Below are 24,113 nucleotides of genomic sequence, written 5' to 3'. Positions count from 1 at the left end.
GCTATAACCCAACAACAGCCAAAGATGAAGGGGAAAGAGGAGGAGGCGAGGATGGGGGAGGATAGGTGAAGGGAGGGCAATTGGTGGGATCACACCTATGGTGTATTTTAAAAGGGTACATGTCAAATCTACTAATTATAGAATATAAATGTCTTAACACAATAACTAAGAACATGCGGTGAAGGCTATGTTAACTAGTTTGATGTAAGTATTTTATAAAACCAGCACATTGTACCCCATAATTGCATTAATGTACACAGCTGTGATTTAATAAAAATAAATAAGTTGAACTCAACAGCAATAGGAATCTTCATATTCAAACAAAGTCATGGAAACTAAATAACCTTATGATGAATGATAGCTGGCTCAAAGATGAGATTAAGAAGGAAATCACCAAATTTTTGGAACAAAATGATAATGAAGACACAAATTATCAAAATGTGTGGGAAATTGCAAAGGTAGCCCTAAGAGGGAAATTTATAGTGTTGGAAGCCTTCATCAAGAAAACAAAAAAGAGGAAGTCAACAACTTAATGGGTCATCTCAAGCAACTGGAAAAGGGAGAACATTCCAACCCCAAACACAGCAGAAGAAAAGAACTAAAATTAGAGCAGAATTAAATGAAATTGAAAACAAAAGAATCATTCAGAAGATCACTGAAACAAAAAGAAGGTTTTTGAAAAGATTAACCCAATTCATAAACCTCTGGCTAACCTAACCAGAAATAGAAAAGTAAAATCTGTAACATAGTCAATCAGAAATGATAAAAAAGAAATAACAACAGACACCTCAGAAATCAAAAAAATCCTCAATAATTACTACAAAAAAAGCTCTATGAAATATGAAAATCTGAAGGAAATGTACCAGGAGCATGCTACCTTCCTAGATTCAGCAGATAGAATTAGAAATATTGAATAGACCTATATCAAGCACTGAAATAGTATCAACTATACCAAATCTCCCCAAAAAGAAAAGTCCAGGACCAGATGGCTTACCATTAGAATTCTACCAGACCTTTACAGATGGACTAGTACCTATATTACATAACCTTTCCCAAAACATAGAAAAAGAAGTAATGCTTCCCAACACATTCTATGAAACAAATATCACCCTGATCCCCAAGCCAGGAAAGGACCTAACAAAGAAAGAACACTATAGACCTATATTATTAATGAATATCAATGCAAAAATATTCAGTAAAATCCTAGCAAAGAGAATTCAAAGACACATCAAAAAAATTATACACCATCAAGTTGGTTTTATCCCAGGGTTACAAGGTTTGCTCAACATACATAAATCTATAAATATAATACATCACACAAATAAAATAAAAAACAAACTATATGATTCTTTCAATTGATGCAGAAAAAGCTTATGATAATATCCAGCATCCTTAAGTGATCAGAACACTTAAGGAAATCGACTTAGGTTATTTCTTAAACTGATAGAGGCCATTTACAGCAAACCCACAGCCAATATCATATTGAATGGAGTAAAACTGAAAACATTTCCACTCACATCTGAAACTAGACAAGGATGTCCATTGTCTCCATTGCCATTCAACATAGTAATGGAAGTTGTAGCCATTGCAATCAGGCAAGAGAAGGTGATCAAGGGTTTCCAAATGGGGTCAGAGGAGATCAAACTCTCACTCTTTGCAGATGAGATAATATTATACCTGGAAAACCCCAGGGACTCAACTACAAACCTCTTAGATGTGATCAAGGAATACAACAGCATCTCAGGATACAAAATCAATACTTACAAATCAGTAGTTTATATATATATCAACAATAGTCAAGCTAAAAAATATAGTTAAGGACTCTATTCCCTTTACAGTAGTACCAAAGAAGATGAACTATCTGGGAATTTACCTAACAAAGGTTGTGAAAAATCTCTATAAAGAGAATTATGAAACTCTGAGAAAAGAAATAGCTGAAGATGTTAACAAATAGAAAAACATACCATGCTCGTGGATGGGAAGAATCAACATTGTTAAAATGTCCATACTACATAAAATAATATACAGATTTAATGCAATCCCTATTAAAGCAGCAATGTAATACTTTAAAGATCTTGAAAAAATGGTACTTCATTTTATGGAATCAGAAAAAACCTCGAATAGCCAATACATTACTCAGAAATAAAAACAAATCAGGAGATAGTACATTACTAGACTGCAGGCTATACTAGAAATCTATAGTGATCAAAGCAGCATGATACTGGCACAAAAATTAGAGAGGTAGATATATGGAACAGAATAGAGAACCAAGAGATGAACTCAGCCACTTATAATCATTTGATCTTTGATAAGTCTATCAAAAGCATTCACTGGGGGAAAGATTCCCTATTTAATAAATGGTGCTGTGTGAACTAGCTGGTGACCTACAGAAGACTTAAACTGGACTCCCACCTTTCACTATTAATAAAAATTTATTCTCACTGGATAAAAGATTTAAACTTAAGACATGAAACTATAAAATCTCAGAAAAGAGTGCAGGGAAAATGCTAGAAGAAATTGGCCTTGGAGAATATTTTATGAGGAGGAACCCCCTGGCAAACGAAGCAATACCAAAAATATATTATTGGGATCTAATCAAACTGAAAACCTGCACAGCCAAGAGCACAGTAAGTAAAGCAAACAGGCAGCCTCCAGAATGAGAGAAGATATTTGCAGGTTATTTTTCTGACAAAGGTCTGATAACTAGAATCCACAGAGAACTCAAACTAATTAATAAGAAAAGAACAAATAACCCCATTTTTTGTGGGCAAGAGACTTCAACAGAAGCTTCTTTGAAGAAGACAGGCACATGGCCTACAAACACATGAAAAAATGCTCATCATCTTTAATCATCAGAGAAATGCAAATAAAAACCACTTTGAGATGTTATCTAACTCCAGTAAGATCACCCCACATCACAAAATCCCAAAACTACAGATGTTGGCGTAGATGTGGAGAGAAGGGAACACTTTTACACTGCTGGTGGGAATGCAAGCTAATACTGCCTTTTTGGAAGAAGTTTGGAGAATAGTCGAGGAACTAAAAGTAGTCCTACCATTCAGTCCTGCAGTTCCTCTATGAGGTATATAACCAGATGATCAAAAATCATTTAGAACAAAGACATTTGCACCAGAATGTTTATTGCAGCCCAATTCATAATTGTCAAGTCATGGAAGCAGCCCAAGTACCCAATGACCCATGAGTGGATTAACAAATTGTGGTACGTATATACAAGGAATACTGTGCAGCCACAAAATGATGGCGATGTAAATCTTTTATGTTTACCTGAATGGAGCTGGAACATATTCTTCTTAGTAAATTATCTTAAGAATGGAATAAAAATTATCCAATGTACTCAATACTATTATGAAACCAATATATAATCAACTACACATTCATACAAATGATAAAACACTACTATAATCCAGAAAGAAGGAGAGAAGAGGAGGGAGAGCGAAGGGGAGAAGGGAGACTGGGAGGAGGAGGGCATTTGGTGGCACCTCACCTAATGTGCACAATGCAATGATACATTTCAAAATTATTAAGCCTAGAGTATAAACGTCTCACCACAACAAATATGTGAGGTGATGGTTATATTAACCAGTTTATATAAGCATTCCACATTGTATATAAGATCAGCACATTGTACCCCATAAATTCATTCATGCACAGTTATGATTTAATTTAAAAAGTAAGAGTAATGAATGGCATGCATGCAGGATACACTTAAGAAGATTAGATGCATACTGAAATATGTATATATATACACATAGTAGAGACAGAGTCTCACTTTATTGCCCTCCATAGAGTGCCATGGCATCACACAGGTCACAGCAACCTCCAACTCCTTCGGTGATTCTCTTGCTTCAGCCTCCCGAGTAGCTGGGACTACAGGTGTCTGCCACAATGCCCAGCTATTTTTTTTGTTGCAATTTGGCCAGGGCCAGGTTTGAACCCACCATCCTCAGTATATGGGGCTGGCGCCCTACCCACTGAGCCACAAGCACCGCCTGAGACACATTATTTTTTAAAGGGCAGGCTAATGGCATGCACCCAGGGTACACTTAAGAAGATTCACTACATTAGCGACACATTGAATTTTAGCATAGGGGCCAGCAAATTAGTGCTTCTGGGCCAAATACAGCCCACTGTCTGTCTTGTAAGCAAAGTTTTAATGAACCATAGCCACATCTACTGACATATGTCTATGACATCTTGGGGATTACAATAACAGAGACTTCATAGTTCACAAAGCCTAAAATATTTACTCTCCAGCTCTTTACAGAATAAGTTGGCCCACTCCTAGTTTGGTAGGTCAAAGGTTCTTTGATGTATTTTAATATTTTAACCAAAATACTGAAATGTTTATATGGAAGAGGGATACCCATGAGTCATCCCTTATTAATATGCAGATTAATTCAAAGGTCCAATGTGTTTACTCATGAATTGAGAACAAAAACCAAAAATTTAATAACCAGTAATTTTGCTGGTAAAAAGGCAGAGTGCTAAGGTAGCATGTAACTTCCATCTGCCACTCAGCAAACGTTGTAAGAATTTTAACACAATTTATATAAGATGTGCCATCCACCTAAATGCTTTAAATACATTTAAACTTTGAAATAGTCAGTAACTATAGATCTGACCCTATCCTCATTTTTTAAGTGGTTGCCTTACTACATTATTTTAAGGGTAGAACAATTTGGTAACTATTTCCTTATTGATGGATATTAAGACTATCTCCAACTTTTTGATATGAAAATGCTAAAACAAATACCCTTGGCTTGGCACCGTAGCTCAGTGGTTAGGGTTCCAGCCACATACACCAGGGTTGGCAGGTTCGAACCTGGCCTGGGCCTGCTAAACAACAATGACAACTACTACAAAATAATAGCCGGGTGTTATGGCGGGCGCCTGTAGTCCCAGCTACTTGTGAGGCTGAGGCAAAGGCAAGAGAATCACTTAAGCCCAAGAGTTTGAGGTTGCTGTGAGCTGTAACACCATGGCAGGCACTCTACCAAGGGCAACATGGTGAGACTCTGTCTCAAAGAAAAAAAAAACAAAACCAACAACAACAAAAAAATACCCTTAACATACCCATATGTATATGTGTAACATATTTATGTAAACATCCTTTACATATGTTATGTTTTTAACATGTTATATGTTATATATAAATACATTATTCTATTTATATGCATAGGCCTGTTTTATGTTATAATATATAATAAAAGTCCTTAACATGTATGTGTATGGGGGTGTGTGTTTATACAAGTCATGCTTTTCTGTAGGATCTAAATCTTCAGCATATACAAGGTAGTAAAAAGTCATGCGAAAAAAAAGACAGAGGATTGAGCCCTGGGATACTTCAGGGTGGTCCAGGAAGTGAAGGTGTCAGGTTAAAAAAATAATATATTTGAAATTATGGTACATGCCACTAAATTACCCTTCAAAGAGGACTTACTCATTTCATTTAGCAATAGTGTATTAGACTTCCTTTTCCATTTGCCAAAACTGGTTATTAGTTTTTAAAATAAAATATCAGTATGAATGGAAAAACTGAAACTCATTGCTAATTTGTATTTTTCTATTTACCAGTCAAGGCTGAATATCCCTAGTAAAAGTTTGAAATTTGTTAATCATGGATATTAACCCAAACTAGAATTAGTTTTACAGTACAATAATAATTATCCATGTTAAATAGTGCTACGGGCTCACCCATCACACTGTTCCTTCTTAGGAAAGTGTTGATTATCAGTTTTTCCAGTCTTTCTTCCTGGAGTTACTCCACTGTCATTGTTATCATCAACAGCACCATGATACAGGTTTTCTGATACCGCCACTTTATTATTTTTGTGTGTCTTCTTTTTTGTTTTAACCTTTAATGAAAGTTTGATACCAAGAATAACTGTTATTTATTCATTCAATAAAAATAACTTTTGTTTTCATTGATTGTATTTCTTCACTCCATCTGTTATGATTTTAGTCATGAAAATACAGTAGAACCTCTACAGTTGATGACCTCCCTACATTGACTATCTCCTCAAGTTGACCTAATTTTCATAAACCAGACATACACCAAATATGAGCCCTGTTAGTACAGTAGGCCTAGTTCCTTATATTGACCACCTCCATATGTTGGCCAGTTTATTATAGTCTCTTAAGTGGTCAACTTAAAGAAGTTCTACTGTATTTTGTGCTTACTTTGTACATAATTACATATCATTATTACAATTTTATCACTGATCTGCTTCATTTCTGTTTGAGAGGATGAAGCAGAATTTCCCAAAATTTTGGACAGGGAACTTCTTAATTTTGTGTTTTGATTTCCATCAACTTTTTACTATCTAATATAAACTTTCACTCGGTTTATCTAATATAAACTTTCACTTGGCAGAAACAGAGAAATACAAAAAGACATAAAACATACCCTCTTCTGTCTTTACCATCTGGATTTTTTATTAAACAGGTAGATTTAAAAAATATGAGATTATAGGGCTGCAGGAACAGAAAGGAAGCTTACCTCTTTATGCACTAAGCTATTCTTTTCTCTGCTGCCTTTGATCATTCTTTTTTTTTTTTTTAAGAAATTAGATCCCAGGAGATCAAGAAAATGGAAGTGTTCACTGAAATACAGGAACCAAAGTTTGCCCACAGCACAAGCAACAGAGTGAACATGATTTGCTAGTGTGGAACTCAAGAAAATAAGATGCTTTCCAGATACCACATTCAATAACCATAACATTTTATAGCTAAAAGATATACAGCGTAAGTAGTTATCTGCTTTAACTCCATTATCTACTGATAATACAAGGAAAACCAAGAAAAGATTAAAAAGCTCCAGGAACTTTAGGAGCCTCCAAAGCTCCTAAAGTGGCACTGCCTACATTCCATGGCACCAAAAGAGATGATACAATTCCATACTGCTGAATCTGATAAATTACTAGATAAGTTCATCAGATTCATCGGATAAATTAAAAGTGTGACTTTGGCAAAGTAATTCGATGCCTTAGCAGGGAGTAGGAGACCTCATTCAATTTTACCTTAATAAAATATTACCAGATTTTTGTCTATCTTTAAAACTCATTGTACAGAATTCAGCTTTCTATTAATACTTTGGAGCCAAATACCAAATTTTTGCTGAACATTTCAAATCATATGTGCTAAAACTTACCAGACTTTATTAAGCAGTATAGTGTATAGATGTGATTTAAGAGAAACATTTAAGAGTAGTAATTTTGAAAAGTATGAGAGATCCGGAACCAGATATGGCTGGTGGCGGAGCGCCGGGAAAATGGCCACGGGGACAGACCAGGTGGTGGGACTCGGCCTTGTCGCCGTTAGCCTGATCATCTTCACCTACTACACGGCCTGGGTGATTCTCTTGCCATTCATTGATAGCCAGCATGTCATCCACAAGTATTTCCTGCCCCGAGCCTATGCTGTTGCCATCCCCTTGGCTGTTGGTTTACTGTTGCTACTGTTTGTGGGATTGTTCGTCACCTACGTGATGCTGAAAAACCAGAGGGTGACCAAGAAGGCTCAGTGAAGGCCCAGCAGGGATAAGCCTGCCAGGTGCTTTTCAGTGTCCTCTCCAGGGCAGGGACCAAGGATGGAAGCCCGCAGGATCAGTCCAGACACTGTGGCCCCCTCCAGCTTGGCTGCCATCCAGATATCCCTGTGGGATGGAGCTGTTTAGGACTCACCCCTGACTGACCAGAGCCCCATTCCTCCCCTGCTCACCCTTCCAGAAGCCAGGAGGAAGGAGCATCTGGAAGACCCTCTCATGGAACTCTGGCCAAGGCATGAAAGATGCTGGTCTTCCCGCTCTCACTTTCAGACTCCCTGTCGCTTTTTCCTTTGAGTTCTACCATCTTACCTCAGTTTTCTTCCTTTCACATGCTGATATTGAACTTAGCAGGTTCTGAGTGGCACGTGGCCTTTCCAACCTCTCCCCACAAATCCTACTTCTCTACAAAGGCTGTTTTCCTTGGCCTGACACAGCCCCACATCTCACAAGGACTTCTGGAAAGCCTAGGAGAAGGCGTGACAGTCCCTAGTACCATCACCATGTCTTAGCACACCAAGGAGGCCACACTGGGCCTCCCAACCAACTCCTCCTCATGAAGCCTAGGATCTCAGCTCTAGGGCTGGCCTATTTGGGGACCTTACCAATAAACACTGATTTTATGTAAAAAAAAAAAATAATAAAATAAAAAAGTATGAGAAAATGTATACACGTATATCTGTTGTCAAAAATATCTAAAGTGGTCATGATGGAATTATAAATCCCAATAGTTGGAGTGAAGCAGATAAACTTGCACACATGAAGGCACATTAAATAGATTCCTTTGGCTGGGATATTTCATTTGTTACAACTCTCAAGGATAGATCCACATTTATATCTCTTCTCACACATTCCTTCCTTCCTATTGGATTTCCATTTTATTGTTTAAATAAATATTATTCATCTATAAGTCAAAAGGGGATTAAAAACACCTAGAGGTGGCTCGGTGCCCATAGCACAGTGGATATGGCGCCAGCCACATACACCAAGGGTGGCAGGTTCAAACCCATCCCTGGCCAGCTAAACAACTGCAACAAAAAAATAGCCAGGCGTTGTGGTGGGCACCTGTAGTTCCAGCTACTTGGGAGGCTAAGGCAAGAGAATCACTTAAGCCCAAGAGTTTGAGGTTACTGTGAGCTGTGACACCACAGCACTCTACCCAGGGTGACATAGTGAGACTCTGTCTCAAAAAAAAAAACTTTTCTTAAGGCTCCATGCCCATAGCTCAGTGAGTAGGGCACTGGCCACATACACCAAGGGTGGCAGGTTCAGGCTTGCTAAACACCAATGACAACAGTAACCAAAAAATAGCTGGGCACTGTGGAGGGCACCCGTAGTCCCAGCTACTCAAGAATCACTTAAGCCCAAGAGTTTGAAGTTGCTGTGAGCTGTGATACCATAGCACTCTACTGAGGGCAACATAGTTAATACTCTGTCTAAACAACAACAACAAAAACTCCTTTAGGTTATCACATTGTTTCAGCATTTTCCTTTATGCTTATCCTGGTTCAGAAGGTCACATGGTGTATGGCTAAATTAGATTCCCAGTCTTCATGACACCTGGTAGATTGACAGGCTGATTAATGAACAACAATTACGAGAAATTTTTCCTGAATTCTTATTTTGATAGCAGAAATAATTTTTTTCAATATATAAAATGACATATTTACTCTGTTTTATACACGAGCTTTACATAAGTAGAGAATGAATCAGATAATTGATAAAAAAAAAAAAAAAAAGCAGCAAGTAATCCCCTACCCCTTTTTGAAGTGGAATATTTTCTTTCTCTGGGCCAGAAACTCCATTTGTAACAGGCCTACCTCATTCTCAAACATTTGCTTATCTTGTTCTAATATTTTTGATGTTATGTCACCATGAGGTATAGAAGAAATCACATTTTCTATTTAGGCCCTGTGCTTGTATACTTCTTAACAGTGTAACGATCACTCGAAGTTATCAGACTGGGGCAAGAGTTTATGAAGAAGACTCCAGTGGCAATTGCAACAACAATAAAAATAAACAAATGGGACTTAAACTGAAAAGCTTCTGTACAGCTAAGGAGACAACAACAAAAGCAAATAGACAACCAGCAGAATGGGAAAAGATATTTGCATATTATGAATCAGACAAAAACTTGGTAACTAGAACCTACAGAGAACTCGAATTAAGCAATAAAAAAATAGCCAACAATTCCTTATATCAATGGGTAAATGAGATGAATAGAAACTTCTCTGAAGAAGACAGATGAACGGCTAACAAGTATATGAAAAAATGCTCATTGTCCCTAATTATCAGAGAAATACATATCAAAACCACCCTGAGATATCATCTAACCCCAGTGAGAATGGCCCACATCATAAAGACTCAAAGCTACAGATGTTGGTGTGGTGGAAAGAAGGGAACACTTGGACTGCTGGCAGGACTGCAAACTAATACAACCCTTTTGGAAGGAAGTATGGAGAACCCTCAAAGAACTCAAACTAGACATCCCATTTGATCTTGCAATCCCATTACTGGGCATCCCATTACTCTACCCAGAAGAAAAAAAAATCATTTTATCAATTTACTATTCCCAAGTTGTGGAAACAACCTAAATGCCCACCAATCCAAGAATGGATTAACAAGCTGTGATATATGTATATCATGAAATACTACTTGATCATTAAAAAGGGTGGCAACTTTACATCTTTTGTATTAATTTTGATGGAGGTGAAATACATTCTTCTTAGTAAAGCATCACAAAAATGGAGAAGCAAGAATCCATTGTAGTCAATTTTGATATGAAGACAATTGATGCTAATACATGGTGCGGGGATGGGGAATGGGAGAGCAAAGAAAGAGGAGGGAAGGGGGTGTGGGATCATGGTGTGTGATACACCCATTTTGGGTGGGACACTATTATTAGAGGGACTTTACCCAGAAAATGCAAGCAGTGGAACCTAGCTCTTTGTACCCTCAATGATTCCCCAACAATTAAAAAAAAAAAAATGGACTGCTTTTACTGTATACTACAGGTTTTTGGTAACTTGTGTCTCTATTGTTTTTATGTCTGAGGAATTTCACAATTTCCTCTTTTACCTCTTCCTGAACCCAACTATCAGTCAGCATAAGGTTGTTTAATTTCCAAGTCATCGTGTGGGGATGAACGTTTTTGTTGGAGTTGAGTTCCACCTTTATGCTTTGTGGTATGAGAAGATATAAGGTGCAATTTCTTGTTGAATATTTTTGCATCTATATTCATTAGTGATATTGGTCTATAATTTTCTTTTCTTGTTGGGTCTTTTCCTGGTTTGGGGATCAGGGTGATGTTTGCTTCATAGAATGTGTTGGGTAGTCTTCCTTCTTTTTCTACATTTTGGAACAGGTTGAGTAATATAGGTACTAATTCCTCTTCAAAGGTTTGGTAGAATTCTGACGTGAAACCATCCGGTCCCGGGCTTTTCTTTTTAGGGAGGTTTTGTATAGTTGATGCTACTTCTGAACTTGATATGGGTCTGTTCAACATTTCCACTTGATTCTGGTTAAGTCTTGGAAGATGGCGTGCTTCCAAGTATCGGTCTATTTCCTTCAGATTTTCATATTTCTGAGAATAAAGTTTCTTGTAATATTCATTAAGGATTTTTTCGATTTCTGATGAGTCTGTGGTTATTTCGTCTTTGTTGTTTCTGATTGATAATATTAGAGATTTTACTCTTTTTTTCCTGATTAGGTTGGCCAGAGGTTTATCTATTTTATTGACCTTTTCAAAAAACCAGCTTTTTGATTTATTGATCTGTTGTATTATTCTTTTGTTTTCAATTTCATTTAATTCTGCTCTAATTTTGGTTATTTCTTTTCTTCTACTGGGTTTGGGGTTGGAATGTTCTTCCTTTTCCAGTTGCGTGAGATGTCCCATTAAGTTGTTAACTTCCTCTCTTTCCGTTCTCTTGAGGAAGGCTTGCAGTGCTATAAATTTCCCTCTTAGAACTGCCTTTGCAGTGTCCCAGAGGTTCTGATAGTTTGTGTCTTCATTGTCATTTTGTTCCAAAAAATTGGTGATTTCTTTCTTAATCTCATCTCTGACCCAGCTATCATTCAGCATAAGGTTATTTAACTTCCATGTTTTTGTATGGGTATGCAGATTCCTGTTGTTACTCAATTCAAGTTTTATTCCATGATGGTCCGAGAAGATGCATGGAATAATTTCTATTCCTTTAAATTTACTGAGGTTAGACTTGTGACCTAAATGTGATCAATTTTGGAGTAAGGTCCGTGGGCTGATGAGAAGTATGTGTATTCAGTTTTGTTGGGATGAAATGTTCTGTAGATGTCTGCTAAATCTAAATATTGGATGGTTAGGTTTAAATCTAAGATTTCTTTGCTCAGCTTCTTTCTGGAGGATCGATCCAACACTGCCAAGGGAGTGTTGAAATCTCCAACGATTATGGAGCTGGAGGAAATCAAGTTACTCATGTCTGTTAGAGTTTCTCTTATAAATTGAGGTGCATTCTGGTTGGGTGCATAGATATTAATAATTGAGATCTCGTCATATTGAGTATTACCCTTAACAAATATGAAGTGACCATTCTTGTCCTTCCTTACTTTTGATGGTTTAAAGCCTACTGTATCTGCAAATAAAATTGCAACACCTGCTTTTTTCTGATTACCATTTGCCTGAAATATGGATGACCATCCTTTCACCCTGAGTCTGTATTTGTCTTTTAAGTTGAGATGTGACTCTTGTATGCAACAAATATCTGGCTTGAGTTTTTGTATCCAGTCAGCTAACCTATGCCTCTTTAGAGGACAGTTTAAGCCATTCACATTGATGGAGAGTATTGATAAGTCTGGTGGAATTTTGGGTATCGAGTTTTTCAAAGGTCCAGTGGACATTTTTAATCCTTTCGCCAGTGTGGAAGTTGGAGTTTGATCCGAAGTTTCTGAGTGAGTTTACTTTTGTGGTATAGGATTGGGTTGGTCATTGTGGAGGATAGGTCTGAGAACATCCTGAAGAGCTGGTTTACTTATGGCAAATTTTTTCAACATATGAATGTCATTGAAGTATTTAATTTCTCCATCATAGATGAAACTCAGTTTAGCTGGATACAAGATCCTGGGTTGAAAGTTTTTTTGCTTTAGGAGATTAAAAGTTGATGACCAGCCTCTTCTTGCTTGAAAAGTTTCAGCAGAGAGATCTGCAGTTATTCTAATATTCTTACCTTTGTACGTTATAGTTTTCTTTCGCCGGGCTGCTTTGAGAATCTTCTCTTTCATGTTAACTTTAGTGAAGCTAATTATGATATGTCTGGGAGATGGCTTATTGGGGTTGAATCGTGCTGGGGTTCTGAAGCTGTCTGCTATCTGAATTTCAGATTCTCTAGGTATGTCTGGAAAATTTTCTTTCATAATTTCATGTAGAAGGGCCTCTGTGCCCTTGGCAGCCACTTCATCATTCTCCAAAATTCCTATAACCCTTATGTTGTTTTTTTCCGAATTATCTGAGAGCTCTCTGAGTGAGTGATCCGTTTTCGCTCTCCATTTCTCTTCCTCTTTGAGAGATTGGGAGCGTTCGAAGACTTTATCTTCAATGTCAGAAATCCTTTCTTCTGCTTGCTCCATTCTGTTACTGAGGGATTCTACTGTATTTTTCATATCTTTGAGGGCTGTAAGTTCTTGTTTCAGTGTGTCTAAGTCTTTGGTGGTTTTGTCTTTAAATTTGTTAAATTCTTGAGACAGTTTTTGAATTTCTCCTCGAATTCCTAATTCCATTTTATTAATCTTGTCTGCAAACCAAATTCTGAATTCGACTTCTGACATCTCAGCCAGTTGTTTATGAATGGGATCTTCAATCACATCTGCCGTATCTTATCTTGGGGGGGTTGATCTATTCTGGTTATTCATGTTACCAGAGTTTTTCCTCTGATTCCGCCCCATGGTTTTCTCCCTTTGGTTTTTCCCCTGGGGTTTTATCGAGGGCCCGTACAGTGTTGTGGCCTGAGAAACTGGGGCCCTGTCTGGTGTGGTGGAGCAAAGTGGTTCTGTCTTGTTTTCAGCTGGTTTCTGTTCGATCCTATTGCAACTTCTACTCTGGCTTGAAGTCTCAGCTGTGTGGAAAAATCAGCAATTAAGTCACCCCGCCTGCCCACCTCTGGCCCCAGTTGGAAAAGGAGAATCAAACCTTCCTACAATCGCACACTCAGGGCACCGCCTGAAAAGTCCTCAGTCTATTAGCCCAGTTCAAAAGGTCCGAATCAACTGTCTCAATCGGCACTTGTCTCGGGTGGAAGGGTTCAAGAGGTCTCTGGGAACTGGATCACAGGGGCCTGGTGACTCCTCTGACACAGCTCACCCCAGTGCAGCGTGGAGTCAGGAGGAGCCACCCAGCAAACAGAGCAGTCTGGGAAGGTTGACGTCTCCTTCCCCACTTTGCCCCTCCGTCGGACCCAGTCACTGGTATCTCTGCAGATGGCTAACCCAGTTGCCTGCAGTGAACAGACACTCCAGGGGTTTGCACCTGCCTGAATCGCAAGGAAGTCTGCCAGGCCCCCGCAGACTGCCGCTATCTAGCAGGAGGAGATGGGGCCTGACATCTTTGAGTGTTTGATGCAGGTGATGGGAAGGAGGTGTTCACTCAGGCTTAGCCCCGTCCCTGATGGATGCTGCTAACAGAACAGAACAGAACAGAACAGACAACTTTGTGAGGTTCTGTCTCTGTTCCTGTCGTCGCCTACAGAAGACGGGCTGCTTTGAGTTCAAACGTCTTTGCTGCTGGAGAATTGCGTCTGAACACCTCTCTGGGTCGGCCCCGCCCTGGAAGCTTCCGGGTTTGTGAGCCGTGTCACCGGTGGCCTCCTCTTGTTGCCCAGGGAGACAGGGGGTGTGGCCTCAGGATATCCAGAAGTGAGCGTTCTGCCGTTAAAGAAAAAACGGCTGGGGGGAGAGACAAGATGGCGGACTGAAGCCAGCTTTCAACAAAGGCTCCCGTCCAGAAGGAGAGTTAAGGGACAGGAATTTAGTAAGTATCCTGGTGGACTTGAGCCTCACCAAGAGAGAAGGCTGAAGAACGCACATCAACACCGCTGAGGCAAGTTGTGATCACAAGGACGCAACAAAAGGTACAAAATCCACCACCAAGCGGACGGGAGTCCCCCTCCCCCATGAGACCGGCTCTAGAGCCCCACAATTGAACAAGTGGGCAGAAATTAAAGGCCCTCCCACTACACTCCACGGGAGAGACCTTCTTAAAACTGGACCTACCTCCCCTACTGTGGTACCATGGCGTTCTCCTGCCGGACATAGGGCTGAATAGAACTTTGGGAATCCTTTGCCGGCAACCCTGAATCCCCGGCGCTCCCCTCCCGCCCACTGAGGTCTGGAGGCCTGTCCCCGAGGACTTCGGATCCTTGGGTGATTTCTCAAGGGGAGTGGACAGTCCCCGAGTTGCGACTGGTCAGCATTGACTCTGAGGTGCGCCGAGTGAGGAGAGGGCACCGGGCTGAGGGGGAGTCACGCCTCACGACACTTCCCTGCGGTGCAATGCACCAACCCTCCCCGGGCATACGGGGCCCAAGACTGAATAAGACTCTGGCCTCCCTGCTGAGAGCTGAGAACCCCTACTCTCACTCAGGGTCTGAGGGCCTATACCCCAGGAGTTCGGCTCCTTGGGTGATTTCTCGAGGGGAGTGCACAGTGCCTGAGCTGCATCAGGTTAGCGCTGACTCTGGGACACGTGAGCGAGGAGAGGGCACTCTGCTGAGGGGAAATCAAGCCTTGGCGGCACTTCCCTGTGGTGCAGTGCAGGAGCCCTCCCCGGACCGTAGTATTGCGTGAAACTGAATGAAACTCTAGCTTTCCCCCGCCCCACTCCCAATCGGGGTCTGGGGGCCCATCCCCCAAGTGTTCTGATTCTTGGGGGATCTCTTAAGGGGTGTGGACCCAGCACAAACTGCGGCCGCTCAGTGCTGACTCTGGGGCGCGGGACAGAGGAGAAAATGGTCGCCTGAGTGCCCACACCAGAGCAGCAGTTCCCTGGAGGTAGATCAGCAGCCGTTTTTTCTTTAACGGCAGAACGCTCACTTCTGGATATCCTGAGGCCACACCCCCTGTCTCCCTGGGCAACAAGAGGAGGCCACCGGTGACACGGCTCACAAACCCGGAAGCTTCCAGGGCGGGGCCGACCCAGAGAGGTGTTCAGACGCAATTCTCCAGCAGCAAAGACGTTTGAACTCAAAACAGCCCGTCTTCTGTAGGCGACGACAGGAACAGAGACAGAACCTCACAAAGTTGTCTGTTCTGTTCTGTTCTGTTCTGTTAGCAGCATCCATCAGGGACGGGGCTAAGCCTGAGTGAACACCTCCTTCCCATCACCTGCATCAAACACTCAAAGATGTCAGGCCCCATCTCCTCCTGCTAGATAGCGGCAGTCTGCGGGGGCCTGGCAGACTTCCTTGCGATTCAGGCAGGTGCAAACCCCTGGAGTGTCTGTTCACTGCAGGCAACTGGGTTAGCCATCTGCAGAGATACCAGTGACTGGGTCCGACGGAGGGGCAAAGTGGGGAAGGAGACGTCAACCTTCCCAGACTGCTCTGTTTGCTGGGTGGCTCCTCCTGACTCCACGCTGCACTGGGGTGAGCTGTGTCAGAGGAGTCACCAGGCCCCTGTGATCCAGTTCCCAGAGACCTCTTGAACCCTTCCACCCGAGACAAGTGCCGATTGAGACAGTTGATTCGGACCTTTTGAACTGGGCTAATAGACTGAGGACTTTTCAGGCGGTGCCCTGAGTGTGCGATTGTAGGAAGGTTTGATTCTCCTTTTCCAACTGGGGCCAGAGGTGGGCAGGCGGGGTGACTTAATTGCTGATTTTTCCACACAGCTGAGACTTCAAGCCAGAGTAGAAGTTGCAATAGGATCGAACAGAAACCAGCTGAAAACAAGACAGAACCACTTTGCTCCACCACACCAGACAGGGCCCCAGTTTCTCAGGCCACAACACTGTACGGGCCCTCGATAAAACCCCAGGGGAAAAACCAAAGGGAGAAAACCATGGGGCGGAATCAGAGGAAAAACTCTGGTAACATGAATAACCAGAATAGATCAACCCCCCCAAGATAAGATACGGCAGATGTGATTGAAGATCCCATTCATAAACAACTGGCTGAGATGTCAGAAGTCGAATTCAGAATTTGGTTTGCAGACAAGATTAATAAAATGGAATTAGGAATTCGAGGAGAAATTCAAAAACTGTCTCAAGAATTTAACAAATTTAAAGACAAAACCACCAAAGACTTAGACACACTGAAACAAGAACTTACAGCCCTCAAAGATATGAAAAATACAGTAGAATCCCTCAGTAACAGAATGGAGCAAGCAGAAGAAAGGATTTCTGACATTGAAGATAAAGTCTTCGAACGCTCCCAATCTCTCAAAGAGGAAGAGAAATGGAGAGCGAAAACGGATCACTCACTCAGAGAGCTCTCAGATAATTCGGAAAAAAACAACATAAGGGTTATAGGAATTTTGGAGAATGATGAAGTGGCTGCCAAGGGCACAGAGGCCCTTCTACATGAAATTATGAAAGAAAATTTTCCAGACATACCTAGAGAATCTGAAATTCAGATAGCAGACAGCTTCAGAACCCCAGCACGATTCAACCCCAATAAGCCATCTCCCAGACATATCATAATTAGCTTCACTAAAGTTAACATGAAAGAGAAGATTCTCAAAGCAGCCCGGCGAAAGAAAACTATAACGTACAAAGGTAAGAATATTAGAATAACTGCAGATCTCTCTGCTGAAACTTTTCAAGCAAGAAGAGGCTGGTCATCAACTTTTAATCTCCTAAAGCAAAAAAACTTTCAACCCAGGATCTTGTATCCAGCTAAACTGAGTTTCATCTATGATGGAGAAATTAAATACTTCAATGACATTCATATGTTGAAAAAATTTGCCATAAGTAAACCAGCTCTTCAGGATGTTCTCAGACCTATCCTCCACAATGACCAACCCAATCCTATACCACAAAAGTAAACTCACTCAGAAACTTCGGATCAAACTCCAACTTCCACACTGGCGAAAGGATTAAAAATGTCCACTGGACCTTTGAAAAACTCGATACCCAAAATTCCACCAGACTTATCAATACTCTCCATCAATGTGAATGGCTTAAACTGTCCTCTAAAGAGGCATAGGTTAGCTGACTGGATACAAAAACTCAAGCCAGATATTTGTTGCATACAAGAGTCACATCTCAACTTAAAAGACAAATACAGACTCAGGGTGAAAGGATGGTCATCCATATTTCAGGCAAATGGTAATCAGAAAAAAGCAGGTGTTGCAATTTTATTTGCAGATACAGTAGGCTTTAAACCATCAAAAGTAAGGAAGGACAAGAATGGTCACTTCATATTTGTTAAGGGTAATACTCAATATGACGAGATCTCAATTATTAATATCTATGCACCCAACCAGAATGCACCTCAATTTATAAGAGAAACTCTAACAGACATGAGTAACTTGATTTCCTCCAGCTCCATAATCGTTGGAGATTTCAACACTCCCTTGGCAGTGTTGGATCGATCCTCCAGAAAGAAGCTGAGCAAAGAAATCTTAGATTTAAACCTAACCATCCAATATTTAGATTTAGCAGACATCTACAGAACATTTCATCCCAACAAAACTGAATACACATACTTCTCATCAGCCCACGGAACTTACTCCAAAATTGATCACATTTAGGTCACAAGTCTAACCTCAGTAAATTTAAAGGAATAGAAATTATTCCATGCATCTTCTCGGACCATCATGGAATAAAACTTGAATTGAGTAACAACAGGAATCTGCATACCCATACAAAAACATGGAAGTTAAATAACCTTATGCTGAATGATAGCTGGGTCAGAGATGAGATTAAGAAAGAAATCACCAATTTTTTGGAACAAAATGACAATGAAGACACAAACTATCAGAACCTCTGGGACACTGCAAAGGCAGTTCTAAGAGGGAAATTTATAGCACTGCAAGCCTTCCTCAAGAGAACGGAAAGAGAGGAAGTTAACAACTTAATGGGACATCTCACGCAACTGGAAAAGGAAGAACATTCCAACCCCAAACCCAGTAGAAGAAAAGAAATAACCAAAATTAGAGCAGAATTAAATGAAATTGAAAACAAAAGAATAATACAACAGATCAATAAATCAAAAAGCTGGTTTTTTGAAAAGGTCAATAAAATAGATAAACCTCTGGCCAACCTAATCAGGAAAAAAAGAGTAAAATCTCTAATATCATCAATCAGAAACAACAAAGACGAAATAACCACAGACTCATCAGAAATCGAAAAAATCCTTAATGAATATTACAAGAAACTTTATTCTCAGAAATATGAAAATCTGAAGGAAATAGACCGATACTTGGAAGCACGCCATCTTCCAAGACTTAACCAGAATCAAGTGGAAATGTTGAACAGACCCATATCAAGTTCAGAAGTAGCATCAACTATACAAAACCTCCCTAAAAAGAAAAGCCCGGGACCAGATGGTTTCACATCAGAATTCTACCAAACCTTTGAAGAGGAATTAGTACCTATATTACTCAACCTGTTCCAAAATGTAGAAAAAGAAGGAAGACTACCCAACACATTCTATGAAGCAAACATCACCCTGATCCCCAAACCAGGAAAAGACCCAACAAGAAAAGAAAATTATAGACCAATATCACTAATGAATATAGATGCAAAAATATTCAACAAGATCCTAACAAACAGAATCCAGCAACACATCAAACAAATTATACATCATGACCAAGTTGGTTTTATCCCAGGGTCTCAAGTCTGGTTCAATATACGTAAATCTATAAATGTAATTCAGCACATATACAAATTAAAAAACAAAGACCATATGATTCTCTCAATTGATGCAGAAAAAGCTTTTGATAATATCCAGCATCCCTTCATGATCAGAACTCTCAAGAAAATTGGTCTAGAAGGGACTTTTCTTAAACTGATAGAGGCTATCTACAGCAAACCCACAGCCAATATCATATTGAATGGAGTTAAATTGGAATCATTTCCACTCAGATCAGGAACCAGACAAGGCTGCCCATTGTCTCCATTGCTTTTCAACATTGTAATGGAAGTTTTAGCCACCACAATTAGGGAAGAAAAGGCGATCAGGGGTATCCATATAGGGTCAGAAGAGATCAAACTCTCGCTCTTCGCAGATGATATGATTGTGTATCTGGAAAACACTAGGGACTCTACTACAAAACTCCTAGAAGTGATCAAGGAATACAGCAGCGTCTCAGGTTACAAAATCAACATTCATAAATCGGTAGCCTTTATATACACCAACAACAGTCAAATTGAAAAAACAGTTAAGGACTCTATCCCATTCACAGTAGTGCCAAAGAAGATGAAATATTTGGGAATTTACCTAACAAAAGACGTGAAAGATCTCTATAAAGAGAACTATGAAACTCTAAGAAAAGAAATAGCTGAAAATGTTAACAAATGGAAAAACATACCATGCTCATGGCTGGGAAGAATCAACATTATCAAAATGTCCATACTACCCAAAGCAATATATAATTTCAACGCACTCCCTATTAAAGCTCCACTGTCATATTTTAAAGATCTTGAAAAAACATTACTTCGTTTTATATGGAATCAGAAAAAACCTCGAATAGCCAAGACATTACTCAGAAATAAAAACAAAACAGGAGGAATCACACTACCAGACCTCAGACTTTACTACAAATCGATAGTGATCAAAACAGCATGGTATTGGCACAAAAACAGAGAAGTAGATATCTGGAATAGAATAGAGAACCAAGAGATGAATCCAGCTACTTACCGCTATTTGATTTTTGACAAGCCAATTAAAAACATTCAGTGGGGAAAAGATTCCCTATTTAACAAATGGTGCTGGGTGAACTGGCTGGCAACCTGCAGAAGACTGAAATTGGACCCACACCTTTCACCATTAACGAAGATAGACTCTCATTGGATTAAAGATTTAAACTTAAGACATGAAACTATAAAAATACTAGAGGAGAATGCAGGGAAAACCCTTGAAGAAATTGGTCTGGGTGAGTATTTCATGAGGAGAACCCCCCGGGCAATTGAAGCAGCTTCAAAAATACACTACTGGGACTTGATCAAACTAAAAAGCTTCTGCACAGCTAAGAACACAGTAAGCAGAGCAAGCAGACAGCCCTCAGAATGGGAGAAGATATTTGCAGGGTATAACTCTGACAAAGGTTTAATAACCAGAATCCACAGAGAACTCAAACGCATCAGCAAGAAAAAAACAAGGGATCCCATCGCAGGCTGGGCAAGGGATTTGAAGAGAAACTTCTCTGAAGAAGACAGGCGCACGGCCTTCAGACATATGAAAAAATGCTCATCATCTTTAATCATCAGAGAAATGCAAATCAAAACTACTTTGAGATATCATCTAACTCCAATGAGACTAGCCTATATCACAAAATCTCAAGACCAGAGATGTTGGCGTGGATGCGGAGAAAAGGGAACACTTCTGCACTGCTGGTGGGAATGCAAATTAATACATTCCTTTTGGAAAGATATATGGAGAACACTCAGAGATCTAAAAATAGATCTGCCATTCAATCCTGTAATTCCTCTGCTGGGCATATACCCAGAAGACCAAAAATCACAACATAACAAAGATATTTGTACCAGAATCTTTATTGCAGCCCAATTCATAATAGCTAAGTCATGGAAAAAGCCCAAGTGCCCATCGATCCACGAATGGATTAATAAATTGTGGTATATGTATACCATGGAATACTATGCAGCCTTAAAGAAAGATGGAGACTTTACCTCTTTCATGTTTACATGGATGGAGCTGGAACATATTCTTCTTAGTAAAGTATCCCAAGAATGGAAGAAAAAATACCCAATGTACACAGCCCTACTATGAAACTAATTTGGGACTCTCACATGAAAGCTATAACCCAGCTACAACTTAACAATAGGGGGAAGTGGGAAAGGGGAGGGGGTGGGTAGAGGGAGGGGAATTGGTGGGATCACACCTGTGGTGCATATTACAGGGGTAGTTGCGAAACTTGGTAAATGTAGAATGTAAATGTTTTGGCACAGTAACTGAGATAACGCCGGAAAGGCTATGTTAACCACTGTGATAAAAATGTGTCAAATGGTTTATGAAGTGAGTGTATGATGCCCCATGATCATATCATTGTATACAGTTATGATTTAATAAAAAAATTAAAAAAAAAACAAAAAAAACGGCTGTTGATCTACCTCCAGGGAACTGCTGCTCTGGTGTGGGCACTCAGGCGACCCTTTTCTCCTCTGTCCCGCGCCCCAGAGTCAGCACTGAGCGGCCGCAGTTTGTGCTGGGTCCACACCCCTTAAGAGATCCCCCAAGAATCAGAACTCTTGGGGGATGGGCCCCCAGACCCCGATTGGGAGTGGGGGGGGGAAGCTAGAGTTTCATTCAGTGTTACGCAATACTGCGGTCCGGGGAGGGCTCCTGCACTGCACCGCAGGGAAGTGCCGCCAAGGCTTGATTTCCCCTCAGCAGAGTGCCCTCTCCTCGCTCACGTATCCCAGAGTCAGCGCTAACCTGACGCAGCTCAGGCACTGTGCACTCCCCTCGAGAAATCACCCAAGGAGCCGAACTCCTGGGGGATAGGCCCTCAGACCCCGAGTGAGAGTAAGGGTTCTCAGCTCTCAGCGGGGAGGCCAGAGTCTGATTCAGTCTTGGGCCCCGTATGCCCGGGGAGGGTTGGTGGACTGCACCGCAGGGAAGTGCCGTGAGGCGTGACTACCCCTCAGCCCGGTGCCCTCTCCTCACTTGCGCGCCTCAGAGTCAATGCTGACCAGTCAACTCGGGGACTGTCCACTCCCCTTGAGAAATCACCCAAGGATCCAAAGTCCTGGGGGACAGGCCTCCAGACCTCAGTGGGCGGGAGGGGAGCACCGGGGATTCAGGGTTGCCGGCAAAGGATTCCCAAAGTTTTATTCAGCCCTATGTCCGGCAGGAGAACGCCACGGCACCCCAGTAGGGGAGGTAGGTCCAGTTTTTAGAAGGTCTGTCCCGTGGAGTGTAGTGGGAGGGCCTTTAATTTCTGCCCTCTTGTTCAATTGTGGGGCTCTAGAGCCGGTCTCATGGGGGAGGGGGACTCCCGTCCGCTTGGTGGTGGATTTTGTACCTTTTGTTGCGTCCTTGTGATCACAACTTGCCTCAGCGGTGTTGATGTGCGTTCTTCAGCCTTCTCTCTTGGTGAGGCTCAAGTCCACCAGGATACTTACTAAATTCCTGTCCCTTAACTCTCCTTCTGGACGGGAGCCTTTGTTGAAAGCTGGCTTCAGTCCACCATCTTGTCTCCCCCTTCATAAGGTGCAATTTCTTTTTCTTTTTTTTTTTTTTTTGAGACAGAGTCTCAAGCTGTTGCCCTGGGTAGAGTGCTGTGGCGTCATAGCTCACAGTAACCTCCAACTTGGGCTCAAGTGATCCCCTTGCCTCAGTTTTTTTTTTTTTTCTACCTTTAGTAGAGACGAGGTCTCGCTTTTTGCTCAGGCTGGTTTTGACAAGCAAGCCACCTGCCTCAGCCTCCCAGAGTGCTAGGATTATAGGTGTGAGATACCACACCCAGCCACAAGGTGTAATTTTTTTTGTTTTTGAGACAGAGCCTCAAGCTGTTGCCCTGGGTACAGTGCCATAGCATCACAGCTCACAGCAACCTCCAACTCCTTGGCTTAAGCGATTCTCTTGCCTTACCCTCCCAAGTAGCTGGGACTATAGGCACCTGCCACAACGCCCGACTAGTTTTTGGTTAAAGAAGGTCATTGTTGTTTGGTGGGCCTGGTCTGGATTCGAACCCGCAAGCTCAGGTGTATGTGGCTGGCACCTTAGCTGCTTGAGCCACAGGCACTGAGCCCAAAAGGTGTAATTTCTATGCTTTTAATTTTGTTGAGGTTTGATTTGTATCCTAGGATGTGGTTGATTTTGGAGTACATACCATGAGCTGATGAGAAAAATGTATAATCCTTAGTTTTGGGATGGTGTGTTCTGTGTATATCTATTGATCCCAATTGTTCTAGGGTCATATTTAAATCCTTTGCATCTTTGTTTAGGTTCTGTTTAGAGAATCTGTCCAGTTCTGTCAGAGGGGTGTTGAAGTCCCTGACTATTATGGTGTTATGGGATATCATATTGTTCATACCCATCAAGGTCTGTTTCATAAATCTGGGAGCCTTTGAGTGTGTAAATATTTAAAATTGAAATGTCTTCTTGTTGAATTGTTCCTTTGACTACTATAAAATGTCCATCTTTGTCTCTCTTTAGTTGCTCTAAATCCACTTGTGTCTCAAAATAAGATTGCAAACCCTTTCTTTTGATTTCCATTTGCTTGAAATACTGTTCTCCATCCCTTAACGATAAGTCTTGATTTGTCCTTCAAGGCTAGATCTGTCTCCTGGAGACAGCATATAGATGGCTTGTGCTTTTTTATCCAATCAGCCATCCTGTGCATCTTCAGTGGGGAATTCAGTCCATCAACATTTATTAAGAAAATTGTTAAGTGTGGTGGA

At 41.0% G+C, this 24,113-nt stretch overlaps 2 protein-coding genes across 2 annotated transcripts in view; one reads left to right on the top strand and one right to left on the bottom strand.

Annotated features, from left to right (window-relative positions):
- LOC128597965 (POTE ankyrin domain family member A-like) overlaps positions 1–24,113 on the bottom strand; it is a 198,815-nt gene that overhangs the window by 80,982 nt on the left and 93,720 nt on the right. The window lies entirely within an intron of this gene.
- LOC128575859 (dolichol phosphate-mannose biosynthesis regulatory protein) lies at positions 7,261–7,889 on the top strand. Its single transcript, XM_053577598.1, has one exon. The coding sequence runs from the start codon at positions 7,292–7,294 to the stop codon at positions 7,544–7,546; it is 255 nt and encodes an 84-aa protein (XP_053433573.1). The 5' UTR covers positions 7,261–7,291; the 3' UTR covers positions 7,547–7,889.

This window comes from Nycticebus coucang, chromosome 2, assembly GCF_027406575.1.
Source record: "Nycticebus coucang isolate mNycCou1 chromosome 2, mNycCou1.pri, whole genome shotgun sequence".
NCBI lineage: Eukaryota > Metazoa > Chordata > Mammalia > Primates > Lorisidae > Nycticebus > Nycticebus coucang.
Note: the sequence above shows the minus strand (reverse complement) of the source record. Positions and strands in the feature narration are given on the sequence as shown.